The sequence below is a fragment of the Lissotriton helveticus genome, chromosome 6 (assembly GCF_964261635.1).
Source record: "Lissotriton helveticus chromosome 6, aLisHel1.1, whole genome shotgun sequence".
Lineage (NCBI taxonomy): Eukaryota > Metazoa > Chordata > Amphibia > Caudata > Salamandridae > Lissotriton > Lissotriton helveticus.
Window position 1 is genome coordinate 1257882911 of NC_136067.1, and position 26452 is coordinate 1257909362.

A 26452-nucleotide genomic window follows, 5' to 3' on the forward strand; every position below is an offset into this window, starting at 1 on the left:
TTAAAATCTTGGGTAAGGTTATTCTGGCCAAATTAGAACTGTGGGCGCTAGAGTCCCAGGCGCTCTCGATTTATCAATTTGGGTTTCGACCAGGACTTGGAACAGCGGAACAAACACTAAATTTGGCACTAATTGTACAAAAATATACAAAGGCCAAAAAAGGCTGTGTGCATTTGACGTTTGACTTTGGCATGTGCCTTTGATATAGTGAACCGCTATAAATTATGGTCCACAGTGGCACAGTTAGGGAGTGATGGAGCAATTATTACCCTGCTTAGCAGACTCCACAAATACACATCAGAAAGAGTATGGTATAGTGGCAAGGGGAATCTAACGTAACAATTCTCCTCCGATATGGGGGTCAGGCAGGGGTGTGTTCTGGCCCCATTTCTCTTCCTTTTATACATTTATGGATTAGGAGAAGAATTATGCAGGGTAGGGAAGGACACCCCGAGGACTAACTTATGCCGAATCCCTGTGTTACTATACGCAGATGACGCTGTCCTAATAGCTAGCACAGCTAACGGCCAGCAAATTCTGCTTGACACTTTTAATGCTTTAATGAATAAATTAGGACTTCAGATCAACCGATCCAAATCATTTATAATGAAATGTGGCCCTAAAAAATCCAAAACAAGGAAATATTTAGTCTGAGGCAAAGAAATTAAGAAAGTTTCACATTTTACCTATTTGCGGGTCCCATTAGATCTGGATTTTAAATGGAAATTTCTATTAAATGTCAGTCAAGCAATTTCAAAAGTTGATCAGTGCTATTTTTAGATTTGCTATGAGATTAGGCCACAAGCCAATGAAAGACATTTTAAGTGTTTATTACAGTAAAAGTCTTTCGGTAGTAACTTTTGGGGCTGGTCTCTTGGGATATGTAAATTGCAAGTCACCTCAAGTGGTAGAAAAGGCGTTTCTAAGGAGACTTTTCGCAGTGCCCCAGAGTTCTTTTGCTTCTTTCTGTCATGCGGAAGTTGGACTGCGTTTTTTAAAAGATTACATTACATTGCAGCCACTACTGCTCTCGGTAATAGTTTGGAATAACCCAGAGGCTCATTTTTGTAGAACTATATTAACAGACTGTATGAAATTGGATAACTGCTTAAACATACCCTGGCTAAGATTCATTAAAACGAGTATTGGTAGGTTGGGCTGCCTGGAATACTATACAAATCCCGACTCCCTGAGAAATGTCTCACCTGTTACAATTAACCCCTTCGGGGCGGATGACGAGCTCAGCTCGTCATGGGCGTAACCTGCGCTACGCGGATGACGAGCTGAGCTCATCACGTAACGTGTTTTTTTTTAAAACGCAGCGCGCAGCGGGAAAACCGCTAGCGCGCATGCGGTTAAATCACGTTTTTATCAGTGTCTTGAGCGGTCACTTGCAGCGTGCAATATCGCTGGAGAATTTTCGTTTTTTCGTCAACTCCAAATACAACCTGCCTTCTATATGCAAATAATTCTTAACGAAAGGGAAACATTTCTGTTGACCAGGTTCCGTTTAAACCCCATGCATTTTTTGGCTTCCTTTCCTATCCAGGGGACATGGTTTTCCTCGCTCCCTGTCTGTTCTTGCGATAACTTCACATCGCAAAGCACTAAGCACTTTATTTTATTGTGTAAATTTTATATTCCCCAGAGGAGGCTGTTTCTTTCGTCCGTTCTTTCTTACTAGCATCAGGTACTAGAGCTCATGAGGTGGCGATGGTTTACCTGCTTTCTCTAGGAACTGCAGATATTATATATGGAGTTTTAAACTATATTTTTACTGTTCTCAAGATTAGTGTTAATATTAGGTATTTTTATCAATTTGCATTTTACTGTTTTTGCCTATTTGTTCTTTTTTTTAATGAAAATGTCTATATGTAAACTTATGGCTCGTTAGAGTTGAATAAAATAGTTTGATTGATTATTAAGAAACATTTATCTCAAAGCTGCTGCCATTGGGCTTGCTACCAGGTTTGAAGATTCCGAATTTGGAGAAAAATACTTTGAAATTGCATTTTTAAACCAGCCTTTTTTCTGGCATAACTTTGACATAAGCAGATATTTTCTCCTAACATTTCTTGAGCTCTATAGCTACACTGGTTTTACTCCAGTTTTAGCCATTTTGCAACGTAGAGTAAAATCATCATAATAATACATTGCGGTTATATGGCCACGTCATATTTCAAACTTCTTTTTCAAAAGGAATGCTTTTTAATTGGTTTGCCTAATATTTCGAGTAGCGTACAATCTACTGCAAGGTATTGTTAATAGGCAGGGAAAGCCCAACAAATAAGTACTGAAATTGCAAACAAAAATACTTAAGAATTTTCAGTTTTTCCAGCTCGACCTAACTGTATCCGTTACCTTAAAACCCACGTTAATAAATATTTTTGTAAGTTGTAGTTCATACTAGTAATGCAGTACATATATGCTTTTCCTCCATTTTATTTGTTACACGAGATGGTGTTTCTCCATTACCTGTAGTCAGTCCTGCTAACTGGGGCAGGGTGTAATGTGATGCCAGAACCATATTTGTAGTGCTCTACATTTTCATCTGTCAAATTGACAATCCTGACGCTTTCACCATAAGCACCTGCAAAGTGTTAGCTATGCGTACGCAGGGATAGGCAGCCAAGGAGACCAGAAAAAGGGGAGGAAAGACAAAAGACTGTAGAGCATGTGTAGGTCGTGTCCAAGTTGTGAGATTATGAAGTGGTCATAAGGGCGATATCACTTCCTGTAAAAGAGTATGAGTGACGAACCAGTGGTGCAATACCACCTAGGAAATTATTGACTTTTGGAGCAGGTAAGGACACTGCTCTAGAGAACACTTGCCTTTATCGACATTCCTCTTTTCTCCCCTGTGATATGGACTTTGTACAGGTAAGGTGTTCAAATGGAATGAACTCGCTCGCCTCAGAGCGAAGAATTACTATAGTTGTACGTCCTCCCTTCAGGTCACTGGGCATCCATCCATCCTTCAAGTTTCCCCCCCCTGCTGTGTCCAGAGGCATAGACAGAGCGACTGTAGGTTAATCAAACACACTAGGCTTATGCAAAACTAGAAACATATAATTAATAATACATTAAAAAAAACTACAGAACACCTACATGTGTAGTCGTGAATGTTGGCTAAATAAGTACGCATCTTGAAATTACTTAACTAAGTAGAACCTATTTATAAAAACCTAGTTAACACACTCTTCTGACTTTAACCATGCTTACCTCAGCATAGCCAATTCAAAGCGGGGCATTCGTTCTGTAGGAGGGAGCATTGTCCAGAACACACCCACCTTGAAGTGTAGATCAAGGATGTAGATATGCAAGCTCATGGACACATCAGAAATCCCTCCCATGGAGAGCCCAAGGCGATGAGCACATGTAGAGAAGCTGATCTTGTTCACTAGGGCACAGGAAAGTGATGGGCATCTGTAGGGAGCTGGGTTCTTGTTGCAGAACTCCCCTCCACCCCCCACTTTTTCTTCTGGTATTTGATTAAACTTTGACTGAAGTGTACTGGATTCCTGCTAACCAGGTCTCGAGTACCACTGTTCTTTCCCTAAAAATGTTCAATACTTCCCCACTATTGGAAAAACCTTTACACCCTCTTTGAGTCCCTAGTAAATGGTATACCGTGGTACCTAGGGCCTGAGGTACTAAAGAGGGTCCCTAAGGGCAGCAGCACAAATTGTGCCACAATAAGGGACCCCTCACCAAGCACATGCAAGACTGCCATTGCAGGTTGCATGTCTTGGTGCGGACAAAACTGAAAACAAGAGATGTCACACATCCCTGTGTGCCTTTTTACCCTACCACTGCATGTAGTATTTGTAAGTCAACTCTACAGCAGGCCTAACAGCCCTTTGGCAGGGTGCTGAATATTACATGTGCGGGCGTGCCTGCATGAGCAGATATGCCCAAGTGCTGGTCAGTCCTATTACTACCAATGCAAGTGACCAAGGAAGCCGTCGTAAGTCATATGCTGGACACGTCAACTGAAACTATTGATATTTGGTGTCAATCATCTCGTATTGATAAACCCATACTGATGCCAGTGTTGTATTTACCAATACATGCACCCAGGAGGCAGCACCCAGAGAACACCTTAGAGGTGCCCCCTGAAAACCTACCAGCCTCTGCCTTCCTTGTTGGCTGCTTTCTGCCAGAAGCCATCCGAGACGCTCTTCCGACCTCCTAGGGTGAGAACCTTTTGCTCTCAGGAGACCCAGAACAAATGCCTGTCCGAAAAGAGGGTGCAACAGCCCTTCCCACAGGATGACCTGCTGATTAGCCTTCCTTAGGCGTCAAGCCTCAAAGGGCTGCTGCCTTTGAAATGTGAATCTGACTCCCCCTCACAGGAGAGGAAGCTGACCCCTTTGTCCAGGACCCCCTTGGCACCTGGATAGTGGGAAAATTAGCTGTTCAGATAAGCGTGCCACCTCCAGGCTAGTATCACCCAAAGGGCGGCTACTATGAGGTGGACATGATTTTTCAGAAGTGGCCATCTTTGTGATGGCACACTCAGGAATTCTGGGTCACGGTTATGCCCACTTCCCACAGGAATTGGTCCTAATGGGGGCATAGTGACTCCAAGGGTCAGCAACCCATTGGCTACTACCCTACAGTCCTACACCACTAAATTCAGTATTTAGGGTAGCCCCTGGCATCAGAGAAGCAGATCCTGACGACCTACAAAGGAGAAGGACACGAAGAGTCGCAAAAGCAGAAGAAAGTACCTTACTATGTCCCAGCCCTACTGACCGGTCTGCCATTCTCTGTTGAGCATGCACCAAATACTACTCATCCTGCAGCCTCCAAAACCTGGGAGGACTGTCTGCCTACAATAAAACCAAGACCTCCCGAGGAATAGCAGAACTGTTCCCTGCATCCTGCAGGAACTCCAAAGAAAGGACTCTGAGGCCTCTGGAACTGCCAAAACCCAACACCTGAAGCCACCACTGTTCCTGTCGCCTTTGGCCTGAATTGAAGGGGGCCACTGGTGTCACAAGGTCCCCCAGCCCTAAAGAGCTCTAGTCCATTGTGGTTTCACCCCTTGTGGACTGACTGACATCTCCTGCAGCCTTTACACACCGGCCCCCTTGACCGCAACCTGTCTCTGAAAGAAAACCTGACGCCTAAAGACACCTCTGCATCTGTCGCTCCCAGGCCCTGGAGAAGAGGACCCCAGGTGCCCCTATGTCCCCGAGCATTACAAGACTTGATCCCCCGGATTTGTTCACCCCAACTGACCTTCCAGCCAGAGCCTGTAGCCTCTTTTCACAGTGAAAGTTCTCCATAGAAACCTATTGGGCTTCCAATGCTGTTTTGCACTCTGCAACTGGCCGCCCTCGTGTCGCTTGCGGTGTACTGCTGGTGGTGCTGTGGACCTTGTCCGTCACTCACCTTAACTCCTTTATAGATGTATAATTATCACTTATAGAGCTTCCTAATGTGTCGTCAGGTGCAGGAATTTGAACAACCTGTACTGCAAAGTAAGTTTAAGAGGAAACAAAGGAAGCCTAAAGAGTCATCAAATTATACAATTCTGAGCAGATGCCGAAACCGATTAGGAGAAAAACAAAAGTGAGTTTTTAAAGGACGCCAAGGAGTTGACTTTTCTGAATGAGTCTGATGGAGAGTTTAATATGTTTTATTCCAGGTTCTAAAACCTTCCCCACCGGCGCTGTAGATAGCTGGGATTAAGACGATTAGGATACATTTTTATTAGTGGATTTCAGTTCTTTGATTGATACAGGGAACAGATCTTTACCCCTCAGTAAGGGAGATCAGTTATGAATGCATTTATTTAATGTGCACATTCATATGAAAATTATACTCTTCTGCCTTAGCCATGTGCTGAGCACATCTGGCATTGAAGAAATGATGCACCTGCTAAGTCTTGAGATGAACCCATGTACAGTGTTTAGTGCAACCTGAAATTCCTAGTGCATTTCTCGTCGTTCCCTAAGTATAACGAGTTGGCATAGTTCAACTGGAGTTGACCAAGGCACCCATCGCTGAAGGGAGAACAGCAGGTGGAAGATGTTGTATTCTTTAAACCAAATCCATGGGAAAGAAGGTGGTCCTAGTCGCATATGATACTGATGCTCTCGTAGATGGCCATCCAGGAGCATCCCATAACTTTTCACATTGGCGTTACTATTCATATTCTGTCCAAAAATACAAATGACTGACTTTCATTCCATCACTGCCCACGCTCCCGAAATGGCTTCTCTGGGTAAGTTATTTAGCATCCATGTTTTTATGTCAACAAGACTTGGTTAATCTGCACTTGGATCAGGCTACCTTCTAAGGATACCGTGACCTGGTTATCGTCTGCATATGCCTCACCAGTGGGGTCAGTGGCATTTGAGGTGCCAAAGAATACAGTACCATAAAGCTATTTCTTTGTTTTGTTTTACTTTCTCATAGTCTTGATCATTGACCCTTCATTCTCACCAAGCATTCAGTGGGTGTGGTATTTAATTTGGTACAAAGCATACCGGGTCACCTTACCAACTTTATTGTAAACTTGAACAAAGAAACTTGGTAAACCTATGACCACAGCAATGGGAACCTATTCGTTTGTGAAACCAAATCTAAATGATGATAAAGGGCAAAACTAGAACCACAACCTAATAAGCATTGGAAAAGCCAATAGGTCTTTTTTCAAGCTGATGCAACAGTTCTTATTTTTTTGTACAGTGATATGCCACAGAAATTAAACGTAGAAAAAAGATAGAAAACCTGCCTCTGCCTAAACCTGCCTCTGCCTAAACATGTACAATGTGCTTCGAATATAAAACGTAAATAAAACAAAGAAATCAACCATTGCCTATAATTTTAATAGAACAGTGCATGTGTTTCCGAACAGGCTGGTAATGCACATCTCAGGAAACATGGTTATTCTTGTTGCAAATAAAAGATAGTCTAGGTGCAATTTATTCGGTCTTGAAGACATAGGTTAAGCACACAAGGATTATAATTTTTTTTTAAAAGGATAATAAAAGGAAAGAAAAAAACATTGGCAACTAACATCAGCTCCTAACTTCATCTCTGGCCCTGTACTGCACTTGTTTTCAGGAGGGTGTGTAATTGTGATCAGAAAATGGCTTCAGTCACAGTGCAAAAGAGCCATTGGCTAACATGGGCTAAGTAACCCATTGGCTCATGCTGTATGCTTTGATGGGCGGAAGCAAAATGTGAATGACAGTTGAACAGACCAGTGGATAAAGGGGGCTGGCCTAGAGTATATATGGAGAGACATAAAGGACTGTGTGAGAAGAACACTTTCATGGGATATCAGTGTGTAATGTTCTGAGTTCATTACTTAATTGGTGGTGGCTTTCCCAACATTAAGTATAACTTTCGTTTCCTCTTTCCTCCATTTGAACTGTGCAGGGACTGGTCAGAATCCTGTGCGTCAGGCCAGTGTAAGTGCTGGGATTCCATACTCTGTACCATCTTGGAGTTGTCAGATGATATGTGGGTCAGGCCTAAAAGCTGTGTGCCTTGGTGCTCAGGCGATCATGACCGGACAGTCCAGCATCGTCGTGGCGGGAGGACTGGAGAACATGAGCCAGGTGAGCCTGTATTTTGGTTTGATTACATTGCTGACTAGATGCAAGCCCTTGTGCTCTGTTTCAAACTTTTATAAACCTAACCTTTTGTCACACACTTGTTTCTCATCCTGTACCTGGCAGGAACTTGCCCCGAGGCTCCCTTCTGTTCTATGTTCAACTCTCTTGCCGTTTGTGTGGCATCACTACTAATGCTGATTGTTAAGTAAAGGACTCCGAAATGTAATAAAAGACGATTTATTTCCAGAATGCGAACATCGACAGAACAACCTTCCCTAAAACGAAAATTGTACCGTATGAAAATGTAGGGAATAGCTGGCTGGCTGAAGGAAGAATCTTGCTCATAAAATGAAAAGCGTGCGTTTTTCTTTCCATGAAATAACTCAAGTGTACCGATATATTGTTGCGTGAGCTTTGAGGTGTCTTTTATCATGAAATCCAAAATGGTGGCACGTACTGACCCTGTGCGTGACGCTATGCGCATGCGTGATGGCACATGCGCGCGTCAACACAAACAGCGTAGTAGAATCCAGTTGAGCCGAAGGTTCTAATATACGCTTTGGCTCGAGCGCAGTCATCAATTTGAAAGATGAGAGGCGCGAAGTAAGTGAGGTTTTATTATTAAAAAAAAAAAATTTGTAAAGTCTTACCCCAAGATTGTTTTTGAAAATGCTCCTCTTTTAAGAAATTTTCCTGCAAAGTAAATCAACGCGAATCCTGAAAAGGCTCAATAATGGTAAAAACCATGAATATGGGGGGGGGGGGGCGCTAGGTGGCGCTTGACTGTCATGGCCGCGCCAAAGACAGGCTCCCGCCGACCCGGGCGGAAAATCAAACAATAACCCCATCCTTGGCATCTGATGAGACCGGAATCGCTGAACCCGAACAGCTGAACACTTAAGGCTGCCGAGGGACTGACCCGAGGTCCCTGCGGCGTTGCTTGACGTGGCTGTGAGGAGCAGAGCAAAGGTGAGGCTGGAGCGCCCATCGGCATCCCGCCGCTAAGCAAGACCGTGGATTTGCAGGCCCGGCCACGAGGGCGCCGAAACTACTTGCGGAGAGACCAGACCCTCAGTGCCACGGCGGGGGCCGGTACAAGCGAAGTGAGACCTTGTGGCTTGTCGCTACCGTATCGTGGGCGCATTTTAGGTGTAGTCTGAGGCCATACTCGACTAGATTTGCAAGCCCCGTACGGTACGCACGTGGCGCAGCGGCCTACCCGAGACTTGAGAACGAAAAGGCAAACTTGGTATATTCTTGCCCGGTGACACTTGGGTGGAAGCGATACTTACGAAGGGCCCACGGTGCTGCCCCGCTGGAGAACGGCAACTGTATAGAGGGAGCGCTGATCGGACTCCCGGCCTGGAGGATAGCAGCGCGATAGGATGGGCAGCGGGGCGCCATTTTGCATAAGGGCCGCTGCCTGGTTCCCGCGCTCGGATGGCACTGGTGACAATGTCGCTACTTCTCGCCGGCGCCACTACCTGTCTTACAGACTGAGAGAACGCGCTGATGACCGAGTAGACTAGAAGCTGTTCCTGCACCCAGGGAGAGACCGGCGTATCCTAGGCACGGATACCTCCCACGGAGTGGAGGTGAGAGAACGGAGAGGCGCCTCCTTTAAGACACCATCCCCCTTTTGTACCGCTTTGGCCACCATAAGTGTGGCAGGGTATGCTCAGACGTGAGTCCCTTGCTCACTTTGCCACTGGATTCAAGCAAGCCGGGCTGAAGACGGCTGGAATGCCAGAAACCGGTCCTCGGAAGCTTGTTTCTGGTCCAGGGAAGGCATGGCTTGGCAGTTAGGGCTGGGCTGTTCCCATGAGGCACAGGGTCAGACTGATTTGCATATAGCCATGTCTGAACTGGGGTGGCAGAGTGGGCTAAAGAACGGTGATTGATCAAACCCAGATCTTTTGACTGGGTGTGAGTGTTTGATTGGTTCAGATGCTCCGTCTATCACCACCCCCTTTTGTACTGCTCTAGCCGCCATAAGTGTGGCAGGGTATGCTCAGACGGGAGTCCCTTGCTCACTTTGCCACTAAATTCAAGAAAGCCGGGCTGAAGACGTCTGGAATGCCAGAAACCGGTCCTCGGAAGCTTGTTTCTGGTCCAGGGAAGGCATGGCTTGGCAGTTCGGGTTGGACTGTTCCCATGAGGCACAGACTGATTTGCATATAGCCATGTCTGAACTGGGGTGGCAGAGTGGGCTAAAGAACGGTGATTGATCAAACCCAGATCTTTTGACTGGGTGTGAGTGTTTGATTGGTTCAGATGCTCCGTCCATCACCACCCCCTTTTGTACCGCTTTGGCCGCCATAAGTGTGGCAGGGTATGCTCAGACGTGAGTCCCTTGCTCACTTTGCCACTGGATTCAAGCAAGCCGGGCTGAAGACGGCTGGAATGCCCAAAACCGGTCCTCGGAAGCTTGTTTCTGGTCCAGGGAAGGCATGGCTTGGCAGTTCGGGCTGGACTGTTCCCATGAGGCACAGGGTCAGACTGATTTGCATATAGCCATGTCTGAACTGGGGTGGCAGAGTGAGCTAAAGAACGGTGCTGGATCAAACCCAGATCTTTTGACAGGGTGTGAGTGTTTGATTGGTTCAGATGCTCTGTCCATCACCACCCCTTTTGTACTCCTTCAAGACACCAGCATCTCTCGCGTGCGACGGACGCACCACTCCTGACAACAGCATACCATGGGGCGCACCGAAACCAAGCAGGCGAAGGAAAACGGGAGGCCCCAGCTCTAAAGACAAGACCGGCCAGGACCCACCAGAACCCCGTGACGAGGACTGGAAAACCCTTCCAATAAGTATGCAACAGAGCCTCACCTCCATTGACTCTAAAATGGATGCTATGAATAGCAGGCTGGACAGGGTGGTGGAGAAGCTGGACCAGCACGAAGAGCGGCTCAAGGAAGCAACATATGCTGCAGATGGACAGACTACTAAAGGTCATCGCAGAGAAGAACGAGGAGTTGGAAGCGCGTTCCCGGAGGAACAACGTAAGGGTACTGGGCCTGGCGGAGTCGACAAACACAGGCAGGCTGGAAGACTTCATGGAACGCCTGCTAGGGGAACTATTTGGTAAAGACTCCTTCTCCGCTTACATGACTATCGAGAGGGCAAACAGGTCTTTGGCGGCACGACCCCCTCCAGGAGCACCACCCCGGCCGGTGATAATGACATTTTTTAATTACTGGGACCGTGACACTGTTTTACGCCTGCCGCGCGAGAAAGGGGAAGTACGCCCTGAAAACACCATCTTATCATTTTACCCTGACTTACCCAGGCAGTACAGGAAGCTCGCCGAAAGTTCCATGCTGTCGAGAAAAAGCTGCAGTCTAAAGAAATCACGTATGCCATGCTATACCCAGCACGGCTGAAAATCAACCATTGGGGTCGTCAGCACCTCTTCAATACCCCCCAGCAAGTTGAGGACTACTTGAAACGGGATCACAGAGAGGAGCTCAGGGAGGAGGCCTCCCGCAGGCGGTCCAGATCCCACTCGTCTCTATCGGACATTGGCTGAGGAGGTGCTGCTGTGGAGATGGACACTTGGAACTTTGAACTGTCGAGACCCCTGCCCGCTGTTACGGCTTGGTGATGTATATTTATTGACTATTGTATGCCGAGATAGTTGCAAACGCCTGGGCGCTCACCGCCGTCCCGTCATAGAGTACCCCAGGTTAATGGGGGAATGGATGGATGAAATAGAGCGGTAGAGCGTTAGTGTGGGAGCCCCTAGCGGTCCCCCTTGGAGGGCATTCCCCAGATCAAGAGTTCGGGGTTGGGTGTGTTTGTTACAAATGACGGTTGTTGTTGGGGATGATCGGGAGGGACAGGTGGGTTATTCCTGGCGAGTTTGGGGAGCCGGTGTGGGTGGGGGTAGGGGGATGGGGGGGAAGGCACAGGAACACAATGGAACTGAGTTAGATGGAGTGGATAGGGACAGCGGACTGACTATACTGCTCACGACCCATGGCCAATAGCACGGACACTCATGGCGAACTGAACGTGATGTCCTGGAATGTCAGGGTCCTGAATGACCCCAGGAAGCGTAGGCAGGTCCTGGGTTACTTAAACCGCCACCACGTCCATGTTGCCCTGTTACAGGAAACGCACTTCCCACATGGGGGGGGAGTACCACGTTTGCATCACGCTGGGCCTCTCACCGCTGTCTAGCTTCCTACTCCAGTTACTCCAGAGGGGTTGCTATCCTTATTAATAAAGGGGTGAGATTTGTGCAGGGAGGGATAGATGCTGACCCTGAGGGGAGATACTGCCTACTGTGGAGAAGATTGAACTCTCAGGATGTCGCGATTGCTAACTTTTATGGCCCTAATGTAGACGACGAGCACCCCCTCCAGGTACTCCGCGGTAAGCTTAATACACTGGGCTCCACCTATGTCATATGGGGAGGGAACTTTAACGCGGTGCCCGAATTTGACCGCTCTCATGCAACAACAGCACATTACACCACTACACAAGGTACTTTTCAGGGTATTCTAAAGGCGGATTATATGTTGGATTCATGGCGTCATTTACACCCCTCCCAGAGAGAAGGGACACACTATTCGGCAGTGCATAACACATGGGCCAGACTGGATTACATATTGGTGGCCCTGGGAATGGCACACTGGATAAGCAAGGCAACACACCTGGCACGCACATATTCGGATCACTCCCCAGTATTGATGACGATTAACCCGCCAGTAGATCTTTCCCCCTTCCTGGGCTGGCGACTGAACCCACAGCATTTGCAGGATGAGGTGTTTAAATCAGAAATGGAGTTGGACATTCAAGACTTCTTCGTTAGGAATACGGACTCAGTTGCAAGCCTTACGATGGTGTGGGAGGCGTTCAAGGTGACAGTACGCGGCTGGTGCATGGCTAAAGGGGGCGGTATACTTCGTGACATCCGGCGGGAGCTCCAGAAGCTAGAAAGAGACCTGAAAACACTAGAGAGGGAGATTAGCGCTGGGGGGGGATACTGCAGCGCTGCGAGCTAATCTTAGAGAGAAGCTATCCGAATACGAGGCAGCAGCGGACAGGGAGTGTAAATTCCACGGGAAACACCATGTAGCCCGGGTATACAGAGAAGGGGACAGACCAGGTAAAGCTCTGGCCGGTGCGATTTGTGCCCCCCGGTTCTAAAACTATGTAGCGGAGCTGCAAGACTAACATGGGTCAGTGTGCCGGAACCTTCCAGAACAAATTGAGGTTTTGGTAAGGTTTTATACCAAGCTATATACGACACAGAGAGGCACCCCGTTAGATCTGAATGGCTATCTAGAAGACATAGCACTAGTGTGGCTAGGGGACTCGCAGCAAAAGTTCTTGGCGCATGACCTGGAGGTCGATGAGATCACGGAAGCTATCATGTCCATGCAGTCCAGGAAAGCGCCGGGATCCGACGGGCTCCCCATAGATTTTTATAAAGCCTTCGTAACTACCCTGGCGCCTATACTTAAATCAGTGTTCTATGCAGCACTTGAGGAGGGCAGATTACCCGCCACCATGAGTGAGGCGCAAATAATGTCCCTGTTAAAACCTGGTAAGACCCCTTTGCTCTGTGACTCTTACCGCCAGGCCCGGACTGGCCGTTGCGGGCACCGGGCAATCCCCCGGTGCGCCGCAAGGGTGGGGGCCGGTTTTGGACCCTGGGGGCCGTTTTTGTTACAGGGCCGTTTTTGCAGCATAGCTGCAAAATCGGCCCTGTAACAAAATCGGCCGAAAACCGGCCTCACCAAAGAGCTCCGTCGCACACCCAGGGGGCCGGCCGAGCACTTTGCCAGGGCCGGTTTTGGTTCTCAGTCCGGCCCTGATTACCGCCCCCTTTCGCTCCTTAATAGTGACACAAAGATCCTGGCCAAAGTGTTGGCAACGGGGCTTAACTTACTTTTAGAAAGACTAATCTTGCCTGAGCAAGCTGGCTTAATGCCGCATCGAGCAACACCCCATAACTTACGAACGATATTGGCAGTGTTACAAGACATTGACCCTAACAGCACAGCGCGGGGTGGCTGTCTTTTTGGACGCCACCAAAGCATTCGACTCTGTCGAATGGGACTATTTGATAGGGGTGCTCCACCGCATGGGGATGCCCATCGCCTTTGTTAATTGGATACAGTTATTGTATAATCAACCGAGCGCTAAGGTCCTACTTAATGGTTCTAGATCTGCAGGCCTCCCGGTCTCTAGAGGCACAAGGCAGGGGTGTCTCCTCTCCCCGGTCCTGTTCGCCCTGGCGATAGAACCCCTCGCCGCCAAGTTACGGCAGCACCAGAACCACATGAGCCTCGTGTACCCAGCTAGGCAGCTATTAGTGTCGCTGTACGCCGACGATGTAACACTGTATGTCCACAAACCGCAGGACAACCTAAACCCAGTGTTGAGGGAAATTACCAAATTCGACGGGATGTCCGGAGTGCAAATAAACTAGAACAAATCTGCGGTGTTCCCCTTGACTGATCGCACGCTACCACGTGCGTTGGATTATCCATTGGTGTGGGAATCTGAGGATCTTAAGTACTTGGGAATCCAGGTCTCTCTGGATCGGGACGCCTTGATGCGCCTTAATTATGGGCAGACTATTGACAAAGTGACGGATAATGTCTCCAAATGGATTAAACTACCCTTATCAATGGCAGGGAGGATATCGTTGATCAAAATGAACATACTGCCGAAATTCTTATACCTATTCATAAATATTCCCTATCGTCCCGGAGCCTTCTTTTTTCACACACTTAACTCACAGCTGGTTCGCCTTATTTGGGGGGCAAGCAAGCACGGCTGAAATTAACCACACTTATGCTGCCGTATCACGAGGGCGGGTTGGATGTTCCTAACTTTGAGCAGTATTATTACAGCACCCAGGCGCACTTCGTCGTGTACTGGTTCCACCCGCCCAGGTATATGCCACACCTTGCAGTAGAGGACGGCTACATGGCCCCTGTTCAGACGCCCGAGTACATCTACACCTCCCCTCAAGGAGCGGTGCGAGGACCCCTCCACAGTGGACTGTACTGTCCGTGGGTGGAACTGGCTGGCAAAAGCTGAAGGAATATGCTTGATTTACTCCCCTAGGGTGTCAGTGCGTCACTGCCCGCTGTTGCAGGTCACAGGTGAAAAGATCTGTCAACGACTACTGGAGAGACTGAAACTGATGACATGGGGAGACCTATATATTGAGGGGACATTTTGAACGAAAGAACAGTTTTTTGGAGAGAATACACACTCCTTCATGGATTTGGAAATGTATACGTCATTACATTTAATGCTACAGGCTGAGGTCTCCACACATGTTATCTCCATGCTATAAAAACGAGTGTGCAGCGCACCTCCCATGCACCCCGTCAGGGCATGCCGGGAATGGGATGCGGACTTAGAGTGCCCCATGACGGATGATCAATGGGAGATGGCCTGTCTACAGACGGAAGCCATATCCAGTAGCTGTAGACACCGGCTAGTACACTAGAAGTTCCAGCACTCATCCACAGGATTCAACTCCGGGACGACGACAGGTGCATACGCTGCGGACAAGGGGAGGCTGATTTCATGCATTTAGCATGGACTTGCCCCAGGGTGGCCTTTTTGGGAGGAAGTGATTGCAGGATTAACCACCATGGTGGGCAAGCCCATACCACTAAGCGCTTTGTTGGGACCGACGGGAGACGTCCAAACACCACACAAACAGTTTTTAGCCATTGGTATTCTTTTGGCGCGGCGTCAGGTGGCTTGTAGATGGGGGAGGGGAAGGGCCCCTAAGTTTTAAAGATTGGCTTCGAGACATGTCTACTTGGCAGGATTACTTGCATGTTTATGCCGAGCAGCTGCCGGCAAGGTCGAAGCCCAGGGACATATGGGGACCCTTGACGACCTACTTACTACAGCAGGGAAGCGGGGAGGGGGAGGCCGAGGGTGGTACCCAAGAGGAGCATGAGTGATGAGATGTGAGGATGGAGAGGACCTACGCAGTACGAGTGAATGGAGGGAAGCAACGGAGGGGGGAAGGAACGTGGCGAAGGGGCAGGCTCTTATGTAACTCATTGGTACAAAAGGGGGTGGTGATGGACGGAGCATCTGAACCAATCAAACACTCACACCCAGTCAACAGATCTGGGTTTAATCCATCACCGTTCTTTAGCCCACTCTGCCACCCCAGTTCAGACATGGCCATATGCAAATCAGTCTGACCCTGTGCCTCATGGGAACAGTCCAGCCCGAACTGCCAAGCCATGCCTTCCCTGGACCGGAAACAAGCTTCCGAGGACCGGTTTCTGGCATTTCAGCCGTCTTCAGCCCGGCTTGCTTGAATCCAGTGGCAAAGTGAGCATGGGACTCACGTCTGAGCATACCCTGCCAACTTATGGTGAACAAAGTGGTACAAAAGGGGGTGGTGATGGACTGGGGGTGAGTGTTTGATTTGCTCAAACGCTCCGTCCATCACCCCCTTTGTATCGCTTTGTTCGCCCTAAGTGTAGCATGGTATGCTCAGACGTGAGTCCCTTGCTCACTTGGCCACTGGATTCAAGATAGCCTGGCTGATGAGGATTATGAATCCGATACAGGTCCCAGGATGCTTGTTTCCTGTCCAGGGAAGACATGGCTTGGCAGTTCGGGCTGGACTGTTCCCATGAGGCACAGGGTCAGACTGATTTGCATATAGCCATGTCTGAACTGGGGTGGCCGAGTGAGCTAAAGAATGGTGATGGATTAAACCCAGATCAGTTGACTCGGGGTGAGTGTTTGATTTGCTCAAACGCTCCGTCCATCACCCCCTTTGTATCGCTTTGTTCGGCCTAAGTGTGGCATGGTATGCTCAGACGTGAGTCCCTTGCTCACTTGGCCACTGGATTCAAGATAGCCTGGCTGATGAGGATTATTAATCCGATACAGGTCCCAGGATGCTTGTTTCCTGTCCAGGGAAGACATGGCTTGGCAGTTCGGGCTGGACTGTTCCCATGAGACACAGGGTCAGACTGATTTGCATATAGCCATGTCTGAACTGGGGTGGCCGAGTGAGCTAAAGAATGGTGATGGATTAAACCCAGATCAGTTGACTGATGGTGAGTGTTTGATTTGCTCAAACGTTCCGTCCATCATCCCCTTTTGTATCGCTTTGTTCGCCCTAAGTGTGGCAGGGTATGCTCAGACGTGAGTCCCTTGCTCACTTGGCCACTGGATTCAAGATAGCCTGGCTGATGAGGATTATGAATCCGAAACCGGTCCCAGGATGCTTGTTTCCGGTCCAGGGAAGACATGGCTTGGCAGTTCGGGCTGGACTGTTCCCATGAGGCACAGGGTCAGACTGATTTGCATATAGCCATGTCTGAACTGGGGTGGCCGAGTGAGCTAAAGAATGCGGATGGATTAAACCCAGATCAGTTGACTGGGGGTGAGTGTTTGATTTGCTCAATCGCTCCGTCCATCATCCCCTTTTGTATCGCTATGTAACTCAGTCCGAAGACACTAAGACAATTTCTCGCTGTGCGAGTGGACTCCAGAACTTGAATCGATGCACGAACAATTGTATGGACATTGTTTTCCTATATGTGCCGGGAGGGGTGGGGGGTAGTTATTTGGTTAGTAGTGGGAAGGTAGGGGTCGGGGGTGGGAGAAGCGTTCTAGGGTACTTGTATGAGAGGTTGTTCCTTTGATGCTTCTGATGAGCAGATTACGCTGGCTGATGCTGTAATGTAATAACTTTTCTGCAAATAAAGGTTTTTGAAACTAAAAAAAAACCACAAAAAAAACGCACCATGAATATGTGGGTTCTTCACGTCACGTCGATGTTCCCTTGTCGCCAATTTTGTTAATTAAAAAACTACGAAATGTAATAAAAGATTTATTTCCAGAATTCGAACATCGACAGAACAGCGTTCCCTCAGTCCTTCTCCCAGCAACACCGCAGTCAACTGACAAGACTGCAAAGGAGAACAACTGAAGGAATGGAATACATACTTAAACAATGACATTGCATCGTGATGTAAAACATTCCTCGTGCTGCTGCACGAGTTATACAATTCCTTAAAGACACACAACACTGATCCTTCATCCACCGCGGCGATGTGGGGAGGTCCTTTTCAGCAACGTTTGTCAGTAACTGTAAAAGTCCTCCAGATCGATGAGAGATACATCGACCATGCACATATTGAATCTGACATTGTATGATATTTTTCAGTCACTCTTTTTAGGTCTCGGGCCTAGCGTCACACTGCGTAAGCAGTGTGGGCGGAGCCCGAGATTTAATGACTTCAACAGTGTGCTTTATTCCGCCTCTCTCTTCCATTGGCTAGCTTCGTAAATGGAGGCTAGCCATTGGAAGAGAGGTGTGTGAATTACTATTTTCCCCGCCTAGATGCGATCCGTGGGCGTTTCTGTCTCTTTTTTAAGTCCCGCCCCCACACCCTCCCTCTCGCCGAGGTCCCATACCCTTTTCCCTGGCTTGATGCGATCCGTGGGCGTTGTGTCTGTGTCTATGCCTGTCTCTCACCTTCAGCTCTTTCAGGAGCTGCTCGGCTCCGCTCGCCCCCCCCCCCCCCTTCCCTTTGCCTGCAGCCCTCCTCCGTCCTGCTCTCGCCCCCCCTTCCCTCTGCCTGCATCCCTCCTCCATCCCGCTCTCGGCCAGACCGCCTCTTGAATGATATCTGTTGTCCCACCTACCTAGAGGGAGCTTCATACAGGCTCCACGGAGCTCTCACTGCACCATGGAGCTGTCTGGCACTGCAGAGCTTCTTATAGGCACTAGACTTACATGAGACCGCAACATTGACCTGAGTGCACAAGAACAGGGTTCTTCCGAGGAGGAGCAGCCTCTCTTCCGACCACGGAAATTTATTTTTAGCAAGAAATAGTGAAGACAAGGCCAGGGGTAAATATGGAATTACTTAAGAATGATTTGTGTGTTGTGTGCAGTTTTACATAGGAAACAGCCCCGAAGGTTTCGGAGCGCTTTACCGGCGCACCAGTGTCCTTACACAAGGATTGGCCGATAGGAGGCCCCATCGGGGGTTCAGATGTGGCAGCTTGGCTTCAAATACGCGCGCCAGGATCCTGTAAGTGTAGAGGGTCACACGTGGCTCGGGTCGTGCCTTCAAAGCCGGCCTCCCAGGGGGAGGGATGGTGTAAACGGGCACACGGCCCTGGCTGTGCCCCCACAGGCGGGCACGGGAGGGCGGTGCCACCGCGTGAAACAACGTCGAACATGCCCCCCCCCCGTTAATCTTATAAAAGACATGTGTCTCTTCCAGGAAATAATATACACTGAGAAGAGGCGGAGTTATAGCACCTCGCTATCTCAATGCTTCACGTGCACGACATGCGCTGCACCAGGCGCTCTTGTGGACACTGGAGGAAGCCCCGGTGCGCACACAGGGGCAGATTTACAAGCCCCTTGTGTGACTTTTGCGTCACTTTAGTTAAAAGTGACGCGAAAGTGAAAAGAGTGTGTGTCGGGTGAAAGGAGGGGTCTGTGAAAAGAGTGTGTGTCGGGTGAAAGGAGGTGTCTATGAAAAGCATGTGTCGGGTAAAAGGAGGAGTCTGTGAAAAGTGTGTTTCGGGTGAAAGGAGGGGTCTGTAAAAAGAATGTTGGGTGAAAGGAAGGGTCTGTGAAAATAGTGTGTCGGGTGAAAGGAGCGGTCTGTGAAAAGTGTGTGTTGGGTGAAAGGAAGGGTCTGTGAAAAGAGTGTGTTGGGTGAAAGGAGGCGTCTGTGAAAAAAGTGTGCCGGATGAAAGGAGCGGTCTGTGAAAAGAGTGTGTGTCGGGTGAAAGGAAGGGTCTGTGAAAAGAGTGTGTCGGGTGAAAAGAAGGGTCTGTGGAGAGTGTGTCGGGTGAAAGGAGTGTCGGAAGCAAAAGAGTGGGGGTGAAAGGCGCGTCAGGTGCATGCGCCGCTAACTCCTTGGTGGGATGTGTGAAAACAGTTACACGGCCGACAGGGGTGAAAGGTCAGAATGAAGAGAGATGGAAGTAAGGAGTGCAGGGTGCAATCCGCGCATGGCCTGGATACCAGGGGCCTGAGCACCCGCAGCCACACATGCCTGATAAGCACTACAACCACCCACAAGGATCATGGTGCTACTGCACCTGCTGCACTATTGACAGAAAAGCCATTGCTGCAACATTGAGCGGGTGAAACGGGTGACAGGGCCTGCAGGGAGCAGCGGTGCGCGCTCTGTGGAGGCCACAGGGCGGCGCCAGAGCCCGTGTAAATACTGCCCTGGCCTGCAGACTTTATCCTGGACTGGGGGGCGGGGGGCAACCGCAGGGCAGGAGAGATCTCACTCACTCCCCACAGGGACGTTTTAAGGGTTTGGGGGCCCCCTGTTCGGAACAGCTTTGATTTTATGACCCAGTATCAGGATAGTTACGTGTTTTCAGTATTGTAACACAGCAGCAGCTCACTGATTTTTACTGCAAATAATACCCGGGAAACCCCTCATTTCTCATAAGAAACTTTTTATATGGACGTTGCATCAAACAATCTCATTTTGTCTGCAAAGTGTCTGTAACAGACTCGCACATTAAAAAAAAATAACAGAAACATGCTATGTACAACAATCGGTTTAACAATGATTCACGGTCATCGGGGCAAGACTGCAGAACATGGCTGGCTCTAGGGGGCCCCTGGAAGGCTAGGACCCCGGGCCAGAGCCCACATACCATGCCTTGAAACGCCTCAGGCCCTCCATCCAAACGGAAGTGACATTGACCTACAAAGTTTCGTGCCCACACCCCCTCCACAGCGTAGGACGCACATAATGTACCCAGGCCACGGGCCCCCGCACTGTCCAGACACCCCCTTACCTTCAGGCTCGTGGCTCCTCCTGCCTCGGGTGGACGCTGCACCGTCACCAAGCTGTGGACGCTCGAGCAGGGTGTAGTGGGGGGAGGTGGGGGCTAGAAGCGACTTGGGGTGTCCCAAGGCCCCTCTGTGCCCAGGCTGCAGTGCGCCCTGGGGTTGACTTGAGGCCCCTCGGATCAGGCCCGGTGGGCAGGTGCCAGTCCGCCCTGGGCCCCCTCGGATGTGGGCAGGCTGCATTTCCCCCCCATGAGTGTCTTGAGGCCCCTCGGATCAGGACCCGTGGGCAGGCTGCAGTGCGCCCTGTGGCCCCTCGGATGTGGGCAGGCGGCAGTCCGTCCTGGCCCCCCTCGGATCAGGCCGGGTGGGCAGGTGCCAGTCCAGCCTGGGCCCCCTCGGATGTGGGCAGGTGCCAGTCCGCCCCGGGCCCCCTCTGTCCGTGTGTCCTGTGCCGGGCAGCAGCCTGTCCTGTGCCCCCTCCGCTCAGGGCCTGTGGTCAAGCCTCGGTCCGTCCCGGGGTGTCCGTGGGTGACGCTTGTCTGGGGGTCTTCGTGTGTTCCTCATGGCAGAGGGGGGGTCTTACTTCTACCTGGGCCATAGCGCCCCCCACCTCCGGGAGAAGCGGCCTAAGTTGGCGCGCTGGAGAGACCAGCCAATAAGAGGCCGTCCTCGGAGTGCCCCCCATCACCCCATGAATGGGCCTGGAAGAGGTGAGAACAGCTGGTGGAGGGTCGGGTCAGGCAGGGCAGACCTGGGACTCCACGTGGGTCTGAATTCAAGGCCCAGTGCCCCACCACCCACACACAGCATCTGCATCCTGCGGGGAGGGCCCCCGCGCACCTCAAAACATGAACAGTGAACGATAAAAAAAGAAATGCCTAACATTAAAAAAAGTGAAAAGGCGCGTTATGCATTTATTTTTTTATCGTTCATTGTTTTTGCCCACGGTGTAGCAGACACGTTAGATTAAAATGTGCGCTCTTTTATTGTGTCGGAGTCAGGGGCGTGGGTAAATCCCGCCCTTGGTGACTCTGGGGGAGTCCACAGGACTATGCTATATTTCTATATTTCACAGGCTTTCCTTAATCTTGCATTCCCTGTGACGCTTTGCTTTTCCAGGATGCTGTGTTTTTTTCAGGCTGTTCTGTACTCGTATTTGGTGCATCATTCGAACGGGGTGGCCTCCGTGTGTTTACCACAGGGTGCAGCTGAGCTGTGGCTGGAGGCAGTGCGAGTTTCTCTCAGTGCCTGTTAGTGGGGCAAAAAGGTGCTCAGAATACGTGCTCATCCAATCCTTGGCCTCTTTAGAAAGCGCACAGAGCAATGATCACATATGCCAGTGGCAGTTGTGACTCTATATAAATGTGTGGGTAGGGTGACACTCTATGGGAATTTAAGTGTACATGTTGCAGCCACGCTCTTAATTCCATAGGCTCCACCTTCCAGGGACCCCTACTTTTTTCCTCCCACTTAAGGCCCATGCGATAGTTTTACCTGCTTCTACCCGCACACTTCCCTCTGTTGAACCTGTAGTCCAGACCTGTTTTCAGCCTGTGCTTATATTTGTGCGCGGCCCATCTTGCCTGAAGTCTGTGTGCAGCTTGGGACCAACCCTTGAGTCGTCGAGAGCCTCTGGATGCTTCTGTCGCCATGTGTGATCTGCGACAAAAGGCAAGGGAAAGAAAGCACCCTATAGTGGTCAGCTACACAAGCTATGTCGTTATTGATAAATAAGGAAGGCGTCATTCTAATTAAAATCTTTATTTAAATGCCCTGTGAGAGCCTTGGTGAGCATCCGCCCGGGGGCCCAGTGTGACCTCTGACCCCTCGAGGCTTTGGCGTGGCGCAGGCGGGGTGAGAACAGGGCCTTGTGTCTGCTGGCACGGGATGGCCCCGGGCATCAGCCCTTCATCCCAGGGGCCTTTGCAGGAAGTATAAGAAACAAGCATTTACAATGCAACGGTTTCGCCTTTGGAAAAGTTAGAGCTATTGGCATTGTAAATGACAACATTTTTAGGTCTCGGGCCTAGCGTCACACTGCGTAAGCAGTGTGGGCGGAGCCCGAGATTTAATGACTTCAACAGTGTGCTTTATTCCGCCTCTCTCTTCCATTGGCTAGCTTCGTAAATGGAGGCTAGCCATTGGAAGAGAGGTGTGTCAATTACTATTTTCCCCGCCTAGATGCGATCCGTGGGCGTTTCTGTCTCTTTTTTTAAGTCCGGCCCCCTACACCCTCCCTCTCACCGAGGTCCCATACTCTTTTCCCCAGCTTGATGCGATCCGTGGGCGTTGCGTCTGTGTCTGTGCCTGTCTCTCGCCTTCAGCTCTTTCTGGAGCTGCTCGGCTCCGCTCGCCCTTCCCTTTGCCCGCAGCCCTCCTCCGTCCTGCTCTCGCCCCCTCTGCCCACAGCCCTCCTCCGTCCTGCTCTCGCCTCCCTTCCCTCTGCCCGCAGCCCTCCTCCGTCCTGCTCTCGCCTCCCTCTGCCCGCATCCCTCCTCCGTCCCGCTCTCGGCCAGACCGCCTCTTGAATGATATCTGTTGTCCCACAAAGTTATGTGCAAGGAAGGTATATCATCAGCCGTTTTCGTGTCTTTGGCTTCTTTGTGCATGATTTCAAGAATCATCTTGCAGGCCGCCGAGCACCCTTCCGGCGTAGAGTGGATGCTTATCGCCTTCTCTGCAGCACCAGCATTCTCCTTCCTGTGCACGTCGATCTTTGACTGCGTCTGTTTCGTAATGTTCCGGATTCTGGTCTTCTCTACCCTACTTGACTTCCTTCCCTTTGCGTGCATTTCTCTGCCCTCATTTGTACCCACTTATCATTACGGTCTCCTAACCTGTCACGTTTTTAATGTTTTTGCCTTTTCTCTCCTTGCTCCCTGCCCTACCTTTCTCTGTTGCACTCTTTTATTTCTTGGCCATCTGTTCTCCCCACATGACTTCTGCTCTGACGATCCCTTCCAGTCTTCAAGTGCCCCCTTACCTCTTACTGCTCTCCTTTGACCTCCCATGAGCTCCCCAACATACTTTCTTCTAGTAACTGGTGCTTTGTGTGCCTTCCTATATACCTTTAGTCTCACAATTGTTGATTGGGTAAGTGTTCCATGTACCTGGGGATTCTCCCCTCCTCTCTGTCGTTGCTTGTGCTTGCTGTCCTGCCCCCTCGTTCGTTGTGCTTGCTCTTCTGCCCTGCTATTTGCATTGTAAATGACAATGCCATTTATTTATGTTTTAAAAAAACCATAAATAAAAATAATGTCATGAGCAATGCCAATAGCTCTAACTTGAAAAATGCCGAGACCATTGCATTGTAAATGCTTGTTTCTGGATTGCTAAGTAACTTGAACAAAGAGCTAAACTAACTGCCCTTACCTCTTAGTCCACAAAATCCTTCCTCTGTTACCATGGACCTGGGAAAAGTATGACACCAGTATTTCCTTCCACAAAGGCCTTGATTACAAGTACCCCAGTGTGGGACACGATATCTATAGTACCCAATAAAATATGAAACCCCAGGGTTTGGAAATTTTCATTTGTGATAAATAGCACATATTCTGTGCTTTCCTAAAAATATATTACAGAACATGCTTATTTTGGTTGTTATCGTACCAAAATATGCATAGTCCCGGTATATACTGTGCATTTTTCCTCTGATAAATTTCAAACACATTTCACCTGCTGAATTTTATCAAAGGAGCACAAACTTAATTACACTTTGTAATTACCAGGTGGTGTAAAATTAGCACAACTAGTAATTGTGACCCCTGTGCAAATCGATGTTTGTTCAGGGATGTTAAAAATTCATGAAACTTGTAATCGAGGCCCTAGATTAAAACAGTCCAATTTTTGTAGGACTCCCTCTGTACATGATATACCAGTTACAAACTATGCAGAACGTGACTGCTTGCTTCGTTCTGGCATTTTTAAGCAAAGAACAGATCTTGGCACACTAACGGAGCTTCATATGCTTGCAATGCGAAAAAGTTTTGAGTTCCAATGGCTGCGCATGTGCCACAAACCCAACTATAAACCTGGATCCATGTTCCTCCAAATCTGTTTTAAAAAAATAATAATAATTAGACTCCTTCTTACGCCTTTAAATCAACATCAGTTAACTTACTGAGCTTTCGCTATATTCGACAAGTTAGGATGGGAAGAAGTAAAATATGTGGAATTCCTCTACTCCTCATGGGGCATATTTACAAGCCCCTTGCGCCGCCGGCGAGTCACTTTTTTTGACACACCGGCGGCGCAGTTTGGTGCTCCACATTTACAAGCCACGAAAAGCCACCCTGCATGGCTATTTGTGGCCTTGTAAATACGGCCCCTTTTCAAGCAGCACTTTGTGTGAATGGGTGTTGCAGTAAGTGTTTCCTCGCTACACCAATGGATTCTACAGCATCCCCAAACTTACAACGTTTCGGAAACCTGGAAATGCATCAGAATCCTACGCCTCACCAGGGACCTTTATTTCTCCTTGTTTTTTCCTCTTTCAATGCGTGCTGCATTCTGCTGCCCACACAGAAAGAGGAAAACGCCTCTTGTTATTGTTTTTGTGCAGGAAGGTGTCCCTTCTTGCACAAAAATATTCATTCCCACAACACAGGCACTCTTACATAATGGTGCAAGGGTGCCTGTGTTGGCGCGTGGCGGACAATTGTGCGCTAGCGCAGGGGAGAGCACAGGGATCTATCATATTGTTGTAAATATGATGTATCCCTGTGCTTTGAAAGTAACGCAGCACGGCGCAGCCAAAGGGCTTGCGGCACCGCGCTGCATTACTGTCTTGTAAATAAAGCCCCATCTTTCTACCATTCAGAATCTTATTCAGTTGACTAAGACCATGAAGATCCAGCTCTTCATTGCGGTTAGCCTTGGGTTGTACTGTTTCTGTATCGTCCACTTCCTTGTTGAGGGCACAACATCGTGCTTCTCAAATTTTTATTCGGTCATTCAAATGATAACATTTGAAGAGGACCGTTTTTTGCATTGGCTTTCCACCCTACCATTTTTCAACTTTTTATGTTCTCCACATGTATTAGACATTTTTAAAGGTTGTTATTAATATGTTTGTTTTAAGGCGTCTGCAGATCTGATTACAAATTGCTTCGTGGCAGTTCTGCAAAGAAATAACAAAGGCTGTTGAGCATTTATTTTCTTTTTCTCTTTCTGTCCACCTAACTAGAATTTTATATTGTGCCTTTCTCTCCTCCCTGGCGATGTACTGTCTCTCTGTACCTCCATCAAGGTAATCAACAGAGGCCACTTTGAACCAAGACTGCTTGATTCCCTCACTGTTAAGAGTGTACTCCTTTACCAGTGGAGCTGCAAATTTGACCTCTCGCATATTTCTTGCCAGAAAAATATTTTTTCTATGTATCGTGATCCAAATTAGATTGTTGCCAGTGGATCTTTGTAAATTTGAGAATTTCATCGCACAATGTTTATTTGTAAATTCTAAATCATATATATATATATATATATATATATATATATATATATATATATATATATATATATATATATTATTTTTTTACCTACTGGCAGACTCCTGTAGGCAATTATAGTTAGGACCTTGTTTCTATTCAAAACGCGTCTTTTCTTTTGCCAATATCTTTGGTGCCGTTTGACAAATCTTCGTGAAATTTTCAAAACTAATGGGGTGGTCATGTCAGCCCCTGTGTTGAAAGTTTAGGGTGATTGATTAGACAAGCGGGGGCCTAGAAAAAGGGAGTGTCCGAAAACGTGTTTTCTCATGTTAATTTTCATAGGAAACTTTACACATGCTACAGCCCGAGCTGCAGAACGGAATTGCACCAAATTTTGCAAAAAGGCAGCTTTTGGTTCAGAAAACAGTCTTTTTGTTAAAAGGTGTAAATCCGTTCAGTAGTCCCTGGTGGAAGACGAAGTATGGTCTCCAGCGCTTCGTTGCTTTTAAGCTCCTGGGTGGGTCAGGTCGCGTGGGCAATTGTTGTTAGATATGCGGGGGCAATTGTTGTTAGATATGCGGGGGCCTGGGCGCAACTCCTGAAACCGCCACCTCTCTGGGGCTATTTTGTTAAAAAAAGCAT

At 48.7% G+C, this 26452-nt stretch overlaps 1 protein-coding gene across 1 annotated transcript in view; it reads left to right on the forward strand.

Moving 5' to 3' along the window:
- ACAT2 (acetyl-CoA acetyltransferase 2) overlaps positions 1–26452 on the forward strand; it is a 249170-nt gene that overhangs the window by 73404 nt on the left and 149314 nt on the right. The window contains exon 3 of the mRNA XM_078648977.1: positions 7399–7580. Within this exon, the coding sequence (XP_078505103.1) occupies positions 7399–7580 (182 nt within the window). The remainder of the gene's footprint in view (positions 1–7398; positions 7581–26452) is intronic.